Source organism: Mastigoproctus giganteus, chromosome 4 (assembly GCF_048544385.1).
Source record: "Mastigoproctus giganteus isolate SK-2022 chromosome 4, ASM4854438v1, whole genome shotgun sequence".
NCBI classification, from domain to species: Eukaryota; Metazoa; Arthropoda; class Arachnida; order Uropygi; family Thelyphonidae; genus Mastigoproctus; species Mastigoproctus giganteus.
The window spans coordinates 169,626,336-169,639,292 of NC_143578.1; the positions used below are offsets into that span (position 1 = coordinate 169,626,336).

Genomic DNA, 12,957 nt, shown 5'->3' on the forward strand with positions numbered 1-12,957 from the left:
TTCATTGTACACCTTCATGTTTGAAATGAGCATTTTCAAACTTCCTGAAAGTTGGTATTTCTCTATTTGTTCTCATTTATTTTTATATATAGTTATGTGTAATATTTTCCTTTGACACAGCTTCTATGGTTATTCTTTTCTGTAAATAGTGACTTATTTATGTGCACAAAAAAGCATACTTATTGTAATGGGGTGTCTCAATGCACTTTATGTCACTGTTGCAAACATCAAGTTTGTGAATGGTCTCACTTCAGATGTGCAACTGTTTCACGTTACCATTCAAGTAATGATATAGTGTTATTCAATGTGCTAACCATGTAAGAGAGAGAGAGAGAGAGAGAGAGAGAGAGAGAGAGACATGAATATAAGCAGTAATGAAACCACACTATAACCACTATTGCTAATGCTAAGTAAATGAATCACAATTTATTTTTATATAAGGGCATCTGGGAGGGATAGATACTCCTACCACCATACCTCGCTATAAATGAATCAAAAAGTGATATAAAAGGTTATGATAGATCATTTGAATACAAATACAACAACCTGAGAAAATTACAGTTCCTGAATTATATATAAAATGAAAGATACATTGTTTAAAATATCTGTTATAAGCCTCTATGCAAACTGTTATGTTCTGTCATTTAGCCATGTATAAAAATCAGTAACTGTGATTCTCTTAGGGTGTTATACTTGGATTCAAATGATCTATCAGAACCTTTAAATGATCCTTTGTACCTAACATCTACTATGTTAATTTTTTTTTAAATAAACTATTTTCTGCTGTCACTATTATATTTTATTTTTCATAATGGTATATTATTATGGATTGGCTGGCGGTGTAGGTGGGGAGAGAAGTGACAATTTCTATTGACAACTGTTATATGTTTCTAAACAGTGAGGTAAAAAAAAAAGTCAGAGTGACTTGACCTATATATAAAGATAGTGCTTTTTAAAATTAATACTATGCATATGATATTTATCTGAAGAGTGGCCACAGAATTAGTGAGTGGGAAAAAGAAGTTATCAAGAAATATTCAGAAATGTCTGTCATAATTGTTTACATTTTCAGGTATCTGAGTTAATTAATATATCGAAAGTATTATTCGACCTGCACTCTGTGTAGGTCTAATAAAACAGAATAAAATAAATTTCTTTTAAATATATTTTATCGACCACAAAAATGTTTACCCTTTCAGCATGCATGTGTGTGTTTCCATCCTGACATTCCAAGCTAGCACGTACACAAACCTCACTGCCAAAATATTACAGAATGTACCTGTAATAGCACATAAGTCCATCTTCAGCAGCTATAAGAGTGGCAATCCTTTGTGGCATGAATTTGGTTAAGCGTGCAGAGGTATACCTGGTGATAATATGTTATTCCTGTTCAAGATATTTAAATCCATCAGATTCATTGGTTGATAAAGCCTACTGTAGACACCCTGATTGTTTCATATGATCTCACAGATTCACATCCAGTGACTAAGCAGGCTTTGAAAGATGCTGCATATATCCTCTACAATTTACATGTGTGAGCTGTGGCAGTGTTGCCTTAGAACAGTCAGTTGCCATCCAAATACATCACCATTATAGGATGAACTTGGTCTTCAAAAATGTTCAGATATATGCTCCAAGTGAGTGGGACCTAAAGAATAACTCCATGCAGTTCCCATACAATTATATAATCAATGGCCTGTAAAGAGGGTAGATGCATTCAGGATCAATTACTTTTTGCAGCTTCCTCCACTTGTTTACTATTTAAAGTACAGAAAAACTTGTTTACAGAACTACACTTACACTTTAACCAGCAAACAATTTAAAAATAACTTATGTGAATATTTTCTACTACATACTCTAGACCAGAATGATGTGCAGTTCCAAAGCTGCCAACATAAATTCCACAAAAAAAGGTTTAAATCTTTAGTTCTAAGACTGAAAAGGCTAAAAAAATATATGCAATTAAGATGGTCCAATGAATAATAAAAACAAATCGCTTGTGTGCCTCATCACTAACATTTTTACAAGTTTTTAAACAAATTAAACCTACATTTCATTAAATTTACTCTGTATAAAATTAATTTTCATTTTAAAATTAATGAAAAGGGAAAAAATTCATAAAAAAAAGTTCAGACTCACTGCTGCATCCTGATTATTCCCATTAATTCTCAAAGCATCCAAAATCTCCATTTCTGTAAATCCCATTTCTTTCAGGTTTTCAAGAGCCTATCAATAACATAATTGTATGTTTACAATACTCCTAAGGAAAACTTAATAATGATTACTAATAAATAATAAAGTGAATTGTTTTGTTCTTCATTAAACAAGATTAAGATTATAAAGTTTGAATGGCCCTATAAATGCCCTAAATACCCTAAAAATTAAATTTCACAAAAATCCATCCATTGGGAACTGAGTTATTACATGAGGTTGGGGGGAGGGGGGAAGAAATAACTGGTTTTCTATTAATTTTCATAAAATTTGTGATCTCATAAAATTAATGATCTTGGTAAAACACCTCCCACCCTTCCCAACACACTCCATTCAATGCCTCCTGTGGTCTTCCGTCAAAAGGATATCAGAAGGATTTTGATGAATCTCGATGCTGAGAAAGCTCCAGGTCCTGATGGTATTTCTCCACTTGTTCTCAAAACCTGTGCTCCTGAACTTATTCCTATTCTTTGCCGCCTTTTTTCACTTTCTTATTCTAAAGGTGTTTTTCCTTCTGCTTGGAAATTTGCTCATATCCAGCCAGTTCCTAAAAAGGGTGACAAATCCCTCCCATCCAATTATCGTCCCATTGCAATTACTTCTACTCTTTCTAAAGTAATGGAGAAATCAATTAACCGCCAACTCTTAAACTACCTAGAAACCTTCCGTCTGATCAATGATTGCCAGTATGGATTCCGTCAGTGTCGATCCACTGGTGATATTCTGGCTTATGTTACCCATTTATGGACTAATTCAATGGGAAGGTTCGGTGAAACACAAGTAGTTGCTCTTGACATCTCAAAGGCTTTTGATCATGTTTGGCATAAAGGTCTTCTAAACAAGCTTCCATCTTATGGTTTGCCAACTGTTTTTAGTAATTGGTTATCCAGTTTTCTCTCTGATCGCTCACTGAGGGTGATGGCTCTCTGTCTTCTAACTTCTCCACTAATGCCGGTGTCCCCCAAGGTTCAGTTCTTTCCCCCACTCTTTTCCTCTTGTATATCAATGACCTTCTTCCATTGACTGGAAATCCTATCTATAGTTTTGCCAATGATAGCACATTGCATTCAACTTTCCATTTTGAAAAACCTTGTCCTGCTCAATCAGCTTCAACTTCTCGAAAATCTGCTACCAATTCCTTAAATGCCGATCTTCAGGTAATTCTCCAGTGGGGCAAAGACAACTTAGTTGATTTCAACCCTTCTAAAACTCAGTCTTGTCTTATATCTCACAAAAAGGATTCTTCTGCTCCTATGCTTATCTTTAGTGACACTCCAATTTCTAGGCAAAAGGATATATCTCTTTTGGGGATTACCCTGACTTCTAATCTCTCTTGGCACAAGCACATTACAAATATTGCTTCCTCTGCATCTAAAAAACTTGGTTTTCTCTTTCGCTCTCGCCGTTACTTTTCTTCCAAACAGCTGCTCATTCTGTATAAATCGCAAATCCGCCCTGCCATGGAATATTGTTCCCACATCTGGGGTGGTGCCCCCAAAACCTCTCTCAGGCTTCTTGATTCCATTCAGAAGAGGGCAGTTAGGTTAATTAATGATTCATCTCTAACAGAGTCTCTCCACTCGCTGTCTTATAGATGCACTGTTTCTGCTGCATGCCTCTTCTACAGATACTTCCATGGGCACTGTTCTTCTGAATTAGCTTCTATAATTCCCGCTCTCTCTTTCAAAACAGTCTGAACACGTGCCGCCACCAGCCAACATCCATTTACTGTCCAACTTCAAACCCACAGAACCAACTTTTCATCTTCCTCATGTATTCATTCAACTGCCGTTTTCTGGAACAACCTTCCTTCATACGTATTTCCTGAAAATTACAGTGTGCAGAAGTTCAAGTAAAATGTCAACAAATATCTTCTTTTGTCTTCTCAGTCTCCAACCCAAGCACGGTACTAAGTATTATAGGTTCTAATACCTCTCGTGTTTGGGGTTCACATAAAAAAAAAAAAAGAGCCTATCAATAACATAATTGTATGTTTACAATACTCCTAAGGAAAACTTAATAATGATTACTAATAAATAATAAAGTGAATTGTTTTGTTCTTCATTAAACAAGATTAAGATTATAAAGTTTGAATGGCCCTATAAATGCCCTAAATACCCGAAAAATTAAATTTCACAAAAATCCATCCACTGGGAACTGAGTTATTACATGAGGTTGGGGGGGGGGGAAGAAATAACTGGTTTTCTATTAATTTTCATAAAATTTGGAATTGCTTGACAAATCTTTTTAAAAGCCAAAATATAAAATTTAATGAAAATCCATCCACTGGGAACCAAGTTGTTATGGAGAGACAGATATGGTGAAGTATGCCCGTTGTCTTCACCGGGCACAAAATATGCTAATGCATCTAAAAATGAACAGATTATAAATTAAAAGGGTGGGAGGGACAGAAACCTACAGAAACTATAAACTAATCTGCAATCGTCAATAAAGCAAGCTAAGGTACATTAAGAGAACTCTTTGATTAAGAATGGAAAGCAAAATAGCAATTAATTCATTGCTTATCTTAACAATGAAAGGAAGGAGGGGGATGGATCACACTGGCTCATTAGACATGAATAGCATAACTACCAATGATCCAGTTTAGGCTGACAAACTGAATAAATATTTTACATCTGCATTCACTCAGTGGAATTTTTTAGGGATGGGGATACCAGAAGTTATACATTGTTGTTTGTTATTTGGTTTTTAGGAGCATTAGCAACTAAATCCATATTGCTCCAGGGATATGCAGTGGTCATTCCCTGACCTTTCCACATCCTCCGTATTTGGTGGTGACGGGCTCGAACCCCGGTCTAATCAAGAAGCGTGTGCTACGCACTGCTGCTCCTGCCCACCTGGCTTATACAAAGTTATAACTTGACTAAATTATTTTATGATAACTGAGAACAAAATGAAAGAGAACTGTTGAAGCTAAAAGTAAATAAGGCACAGGGAATAATGGAATCTATCCATTTAAATTAAAAGAAGCAGCAAAAGAGGTAAGAAAACTTTCAGCCATAATTATGACAGCATCCTTTCCTACAGATTCGAGATGTGCAAATACAGGCAGTTCTCGCTTTATGAGTTTTCGCTTTAAGAGTTCCCGGGTTTATGAGTTTTTCCCCTCCAAGTATCAATTATCAACAAAATCAAAAACATGAACATTAATTGCAAAAAATGAATGTTAAACATTCATAAATAGCACATTCCAAACCACGTGCGTAGCTATACAATACAGTGTATCCCGCTTTACAATATTAATCAGTTCCAGAGACACCATTGTATTGTTAAAATATCGTAATGTGAACCCAATAACACATTGTTTTTTGGTAATTCGTTTCAAGATCTCAGAAGGTTGAAATTTTCGCTGTACAGTAAACCCCCGCTATTCGCGGTTTCCCATATTCGCAATCGCTGATTTAATATAAAATGAAACCTAAAGAAATGTGAATTTTAAAGCGCTGTGAATATTTTCTGTCATAAAAAAACATGGGCATGGCTAAAATTATCTTTCCCGGTCAAAACAGCGCTCAGTGGGGGGGGGATGACAAAATCGCGGGCGTGGATGTTTCTCGCTAATCCTTGTTCAGTATGTGTTATGCGCTTGACATGGAAGGTTTCGTCGTTTGTTTTTAATTTATAGGCTTATAAATTGAATAAATTGTCAATTTACTTATCAATAACTTATCAATTTATAAATTGATAAGCTTACAAAAGTGATAAATCTACCCTATTTGCAGTGTAAAACACTTTTTGGAATGTGTTAACAGAAGAAAGTTACTTTATTGTGGACAAGTTCTTTCTAACCCATACAAAAATATGGCTACGAATAACAAGGGAAATGTGAAAATATCAAAGAAGGTGACGACATTAGCGAATAAAATTGAGTTATTAGACAAAATTTCTAATTGCAAAAGCGTCTCCTCAGTGGCAAAACATTATAAAATCAGTGAGTCAACGGTACGATCAATCAAAAAATCGGAAGAAAAAATCCGCCGTAGTGTCTGTGAAAATGCGCTAATTACTTAAAAAATTTGCTCTGTAACTCGTGATGTTAAATTAGAAAAAAATGGAAAAAGCTTTAAATCTGTGGATAGAAGACCGAACTCAAAATAAAAGTCCCTTAAGTTCGCTCATCATTCGTGAAAAGGCAAAACACCTTTAACAACACTTTAGCGAAACTGGTGATAGCACTGGCGGGATAAGTTTTTTAGCTATAGCAAAGGCGCTGGATTGAAAGATTTGTTTGAAATTTCTAATAAATATTACATTTAATATTAAATTGTTTCTTATTTTCATTTCGATGCCATATGCTTGCATTTCACTATGTACTGTCTATGTACATAGTCATATTATGAAGGTACATATAATACATACATAGACAAAATTTAGACTAGTTTTTCTTATATATTTCATACTTTGGAACGGAGCCCCTTTATTACTATGGGAGCCATAACTCAGTATTCGCGTTTTCGGTATTCGTGACATTTCTCAGGTACGTAACCCCCGCGAATAATGGGGGTTTACTGTATAACTAAGCTATTTATCTCTCTAAAATGTAATCTTTAAGGTCACGAGCATGACATTAGGGCCATATAACAGGTCGTGAGCGTGGTTTGTAAATTGTATTAGTTACCAATTCAAATCATTAAAATGCACTACATTTTCATCATTATCCTATGTTCCGTTATAAGAAACAATTTTAAACGTCTGTGTGATATTTTTCTAAAGCACATTTCTGGAGGTCACAACCATAAAACAATAAAAACAATTTGTACTTTCCAGTTTATTTGGCTTTTCTGTTACTGCAAGCAATTATAAATGGGTAGTAAACTCGGTCTTCTTGCATTGTGAAAATACCAATAGCTGGAATTGTGTGGTTTTTTTACGTTATTATGGTGAAATGTGTTTCCCCTTTACTGAAATCTTCAATTGTATAAAAAACAAATAAATTTTCTTCTCAGAATCTTCTCTTCATTGCTTTTTTTTTTTTTTTTTGGTTTTAAGTTTCATAAACTTGTTACTCCATGTGAATTATGTTAGTTGCAATTTGTGTGTGCCGTTAAAAAATGCTTATGCATGCCATCATGAAATTTATAATTAAAAGAGAAGGTTATCTTGGAAACAAACACTTCTTGAAACATTTCTGAAGACAACTCCTTGTGCAACAAACCAATGACTGCCAAGCCAATGATGAGTGATTAATGAGTGTGCATTTAGTAGATGATGATGAAGAATAAACATTCTTTGACATTTTTAAGTTGTAAATAATTTCTCTATTATTATAATTTGCTTGATTTTACAGGCTATGTTTTCATTTATTTCGATAAATCAATCGTTTAAACAAACTAATTAGCTAACTAATTTCATTGTTGATAACGTAACCCCTATTTTTAACCTTATGTCTATGGGAAATAAATTCCCACTTTAGGAGTTTGTTTTACGAGCACGCGCTAGGAATGAATTAACTCGTAAAGTCGAGAACTACCTGTATTCACAATATTCGCAATGGGGGATCAAAGAGCGAAGTGAGCAATTACACACCTGCAAGCTTCATTCTGTTCCAGGGATTCAGTGATCAAAGTAATGTAGAACCAACCAAAATACAACTTCTTAAGGGGAGGATTTTGTCTGACCAACAATTTCATGTTGGTCAGACAAAATCTCTACTCTGTCATAGTAGTAAATCAACCTGATATACTACTATGACAGAGTAACAAAGGAACAGGATGCAAAAAATAACTTTGGCATCATATACTTAAATGATAAAGCTTTGATATTGTTCAACATGAAAGAATGCAGTACAAATTGGAGCAGTGCAGCACTAAGGACAAATTGCACTTATGATAAAGGGTTGATTGAGTGACAGAAGGAAACAGTCTATTAATTACATGGCTCTTCCTTATCAATAGTCCCTCAAGGTTCAGTGCTGGGCCCTTCATAGTTTTCAATATTTACTAATGATACTGATGGAGGCATATCAAGATTAACGTGCAAGTTTGCAGTGATACAAAAAGTAGAGGGGGGGTTATGCCAGGAATGGAACTGCAACAAGACTTTAAATATTAGACAGATGGGCTAAGAAGTGGCAACTGGGGTTTAACATTGATAAATGCAAGGTACTAGAATAAAATCTTGGGATAACAATTGAGTGCTAACACACGGAAGGCGGCATTAGAATAAAAAAAAAAGACCTATCCTATCGGACTGTAATTGTATGGTCCAACATGAAGTTTACAGAGCAGCACAGACACAGGCTGCTAGGACAGCACAGGAGGGTTCTATCAGTGATATACAATAAATGCTGTAAAATCAGCACTCTAAAATCCAAAATTCTTTATAATCTGGCACATGAAAAAAAAAAAAAAAAAAAAAATCTATAATCTGGAAATATTAAGAGCGTAATCCAGCATTCGTATCAATGATTGCATTTGTCTTTAAGAATCCAACCAAAAAAGAGATGTTTCTTCCTTTATAAGACGCTTGAAGGGTTATATTGACCTTTAATCTGTTTTTGCAGCCAAGAGGATTTAAAGTACACATATAATATAATGCATCGTGATTTTAATTCTAACAGCAGAACAAACCTGTTGTTGCAATGAGTTGGCTCATATTACACTACCTTTCAACCAGATGACCTATATAAAAGGTTAACTGGCCATTTGTTTAAAATACGGGACTGATATGACAGACTGTTTCAAGACTAACTGGTCCCTCATCAGATAACAAGTGGTCTCTAATGAGAACATACAGACAAAACAGGTGCAAAGAATTGTTTCATGTTTCGCCTGTATATGAAATTAGTTTTTAAAGTTGCAATACAGCTAAAGCTATCTGTCTAAAGTAATACAATATCAGGGCAACTCATTACAATGGCAAGTTTGTTCTACTGTGGAAATTCAGGTCCTTGCATTATCCATGCAGTTTAAATCCTGTTGCTAACAAAAACAAATGAAAGGAAAGACAGTCATTATAAACATTTACAGATGTAATTAAGTTCAGTTGTCTGTGTTTAATACTAACTGAAATATGGTCCTCTAAAACTGCCCAGCCACTCGGTATCTCCTTAAAATTTGGAAAATTTTAAAATCCGGTACCTTTACCATACAGGAATTTTGCCATCAGAAATAAGGATGTGATTATCCCATTATATAAGGCAATGGTTTTCAACCGGGGTTCACCAGCACCTTAGGGTGCCACAACAACATTCCAGGGGTGCCACATAATTTGAGTTTAGGTTATTATTTTTTAAAATTTATATATTTATTTCGTTATAAAAAGGTGTATGGCATCTTTTTAATTTTGTGGTGATCTATAATTGATGTTTATTTAGTACCTCTATAAAAAGAATAAAATTATATATATATATATATATATATATATATATATAAAATTTGTATTATGAGTTGTAATTTTGTTTATAGGTATATTATTGTAATAACTATCACATAACATATTTTTTTTAATATTATATATATATATATATATTTATAATTATTGATAAAAAAGTAAAGAAAGAAAGTTAAAACGACAATAACTGTAACTAATATGTAAATAATATTTATGAGTCAATGCAGTTGCAAGCAATCATGCAATACACCCATAATGTCTATAATATTAAGGTTAATATAAAGAACCATTAGAATAAGCAAATCAATCCAATAATAATAATACCATCAGGGACCTAAGAAAACGCAAAAAAAAAAAAAAAAGAAATTATTATCGCTTTTTACCGACAATCTAGATGACTTCAACTGGGGCCAACCACCCAGAATGAAGGCAAAAAACGACAAGAGGTTCTCTGTTTCTGTGATGATCAATATATGCTAAATAATTTAAATCTAAACCAAATATAAACCAGTATAGGCCGAATGTAAATCGAATATAAATAAATCGAAAGATGATAATAAAAGTTAAGAAAATTTAGAAATATTAGAATCAAAGGTAAGAAATGTAAGTAAAATATAAATGTAAGCATATATTAATCATCGTTGACCCGACAGAGAACGTAATTTAATGATTAAAATAAGATTAAATATATAATACATACTACATATTGACCGTATCTAGGACATAATGTAATAGTCGTCAAGATAATATGTGGTGGCCCCTATGTGATGGATACGGTAAAAATAAATTATTAAATTAACGCATAGAGAAACATGCAGATAGTAAGAAGAAAAACTAAAGGAGTAGGAATAATAGAACCTGAACTCCACAAAGGCGAAAAATAGTGGTATAGATAAGAAATAGTTTCTCCTATTTCTATACCACTATTTTTCGCCTTTGTGGAGTTCAGGTTCTATTATTCCTACTCCTTTAGTTTTTCTTCTTACTATCTGCATGTTTCTCTATGCGTTAATTTAATCATTTATTTTTACCGTATCCATCACATAGGGGCCACCACATATTATCTTGACGACTATTACATTATGTCCTAGATACGGTCAATATGTAGTATGTATTATATATTTAATCTTATTTTAATCATTAAATTACGTTCTCTGTCGGGTCAACGATGATTAATATATGCTTACATTTATATTTTACTTGCATTTCTTACCTTTGATTCTAATATTTCTAAATTTTCTTAACTTTTATTATCATCTTTTGATTTATTTATATTCGATTTACATTCGGCCTATACTGGTTTATATTTGGTTTAGATTTAAATTACTTAGCATATATTGATCATCACAGAAACAGAGAACCTCTTGTCGTTTTTTGCCTTCATTCTGGGTGGTTGGCCCCAGTTGAAGTCATCTAGATTGTCGGTAAAAAGCGATAATAATTTCTTTCTTTTTTTTTTTTTTTTTTTTTTTTTGCGTTTTCTTAGGTCCCTGATGGTATTATTTATTGGATTGATTTGCTTATTCTAATGGTTCTTTATATTATCCTTAATAATATATATATATATGCAGAGAGAGAATTGGAACAGGCAGAAAATTGAGTAGGGCTGCCATAAAATAAATTACTTAGGGGTGCTGTTATTAAAAAAGGTCAAAAACCATTGGTATAAGGCAATGATTAAGGTGCATCTTGAATACTGCATACAGGTGTGGAAGTCTCATTTTAAGAAGGATGTGGATCTGTTGGAAATGGGTGCAGAGAAGAGGAAATGTGATTAGTCAGGAACACAAAAGGGTACTCTTAAGCAAGAAAGACTTCAATTCTGAAAATTGCAGTGCATGGAAACCAGGCCCACTAGAAGAATCATTGAACTGTTTAAAGCTTTGATTGGATTAAATAAAGCAAATGCTGATGGCATCCTTATTCTTCCTCAGATGACATGCATAAGGGGACATAAATTTAACTTGAAAGAGGATCACTGTAAGTTAAGAGACACTAAACTTTTCTTTCAGCCAGGGAGTAACTGATTTTTGGAACACTTCCGTTTGGTGAAGTAGATAGTTTGAATAAATTTAAGGAAGGATTAAAGAAATTATCAGAGGGGATAAGCAGTGGTATGGGTAGTGTTTTTTTTGTTGTTGATGTTGTATAAGCTTGCTTCCTTGTGTCACTTGCCACTACTAATACTAATAATTGGTATTTATAATTTTTTTCTGAATAGATTGTTAATGAATGTTTTGTTACTGTATCCATGAATGGACAGAGAGATATGCATACACACTGGAAACAGTTGTCATTACAGATTTGAGTTGGTGGGGGGCATTGGACTAAGTGACCTTTCTACAGCATGTGATACTTCAAATTTACTGCATTATAAAGATCATTTTAGCAGAACAAAAAATGTAAGCAGAGCTTTTGAAACAAAGTGACCACTATACAACCGAATCTGAACCATGCTGATTACTAGTTATGATGTAATTTAAAAGGTGCATATCTATAGATGACTAAAAAGATGTTGCAATAATGAGGACAATCCAAATATAGATAGCAAATGTATTTCAAAATCAGCTTTCCTCTGTTCTTTTTTTCATTACACAAATCAGAGTTGTTATTGATTCAAAGAGACAAACAGCATCTTGTGGTCCATTAATCTTGGAAGCTACTAGGCTTTTCATACCAACTAAGAAATACCGTTCAAGATTTAGTCCTAAATGGATGTCAGATGAACTGATGAGGCTTGTGGCAAAGAAGAAAAATGCATGGGATGCATATAAATTATCAGATGACACAGAAGCCTATAGCTAGTCTGTAATCAAGTTACAAAGGAGGTTAGGCAGGCGAAGGCTGATTACAAGAAATCCTTAGCAAAGGATGCAAAGAAAAACAACAAATATTTCTTTGCTTATGTAAATTCTAGAAGGAAGGGGATAAATCAGATTGGTCCACTTGATATTGGTTTGACTGTTCATGATCCTGCACAGATAGCTGACAGACTGAAAGAGTATTGCATCTACATTCACACTTGAGGAATTCTGTAAGGAAGAGGAAGACAGAAGTTTACTAAACTCCTCTAACAGGGAGCTAAATGATTTTCTAATAACAGAGAGTAAATTGGAGGAGAAATTGTGGAAGTTAAACATAAAAAAGGCACCTGGGGTAGATGGAATCTACCTAGTTATATTAAAGGAGGCAGTAAGCCAACCCTTAGCCATAATTATGAAAACATCCTTAGATTAAGGGGAAGTCCTCATGGACTGGAGATGTGCAAATGTATCCACAATTCACAAAGGGAGTTGAAAGGGTGACACAAATAATTATATACCTGTTAGTTTAACTTGTGTTCTGGGGAAAATAATGGCGCCACTGGGTAAAGAAGTGATGCAAGATCACCTA

General features: G+C 33.9%; 1 protein-coding gene across 1 annotated transcript in view; it reads right to left on the bottom strand.

The window, feature by feature from the left end:
- Window positions 1-12,957, bottom strand: part of Kpc2 (Kip1 ubiquitination-promoting complex subunit 2) — a 112,531-nt gene that overhangs the window by 12,259 nt on the left and 87,315 nt on the right. Inside the window, exon 8 of the mRNA XM_090373008.1 lies at window positions 2,140-2,226. Coding sequence (XP_090229134.1) covers window positions 2,140-2,226 — 87 coding nt within the window. The remainder of the gene's footprint in view (window positions 1-2,139; window positions 2,227-12,957) is intronic.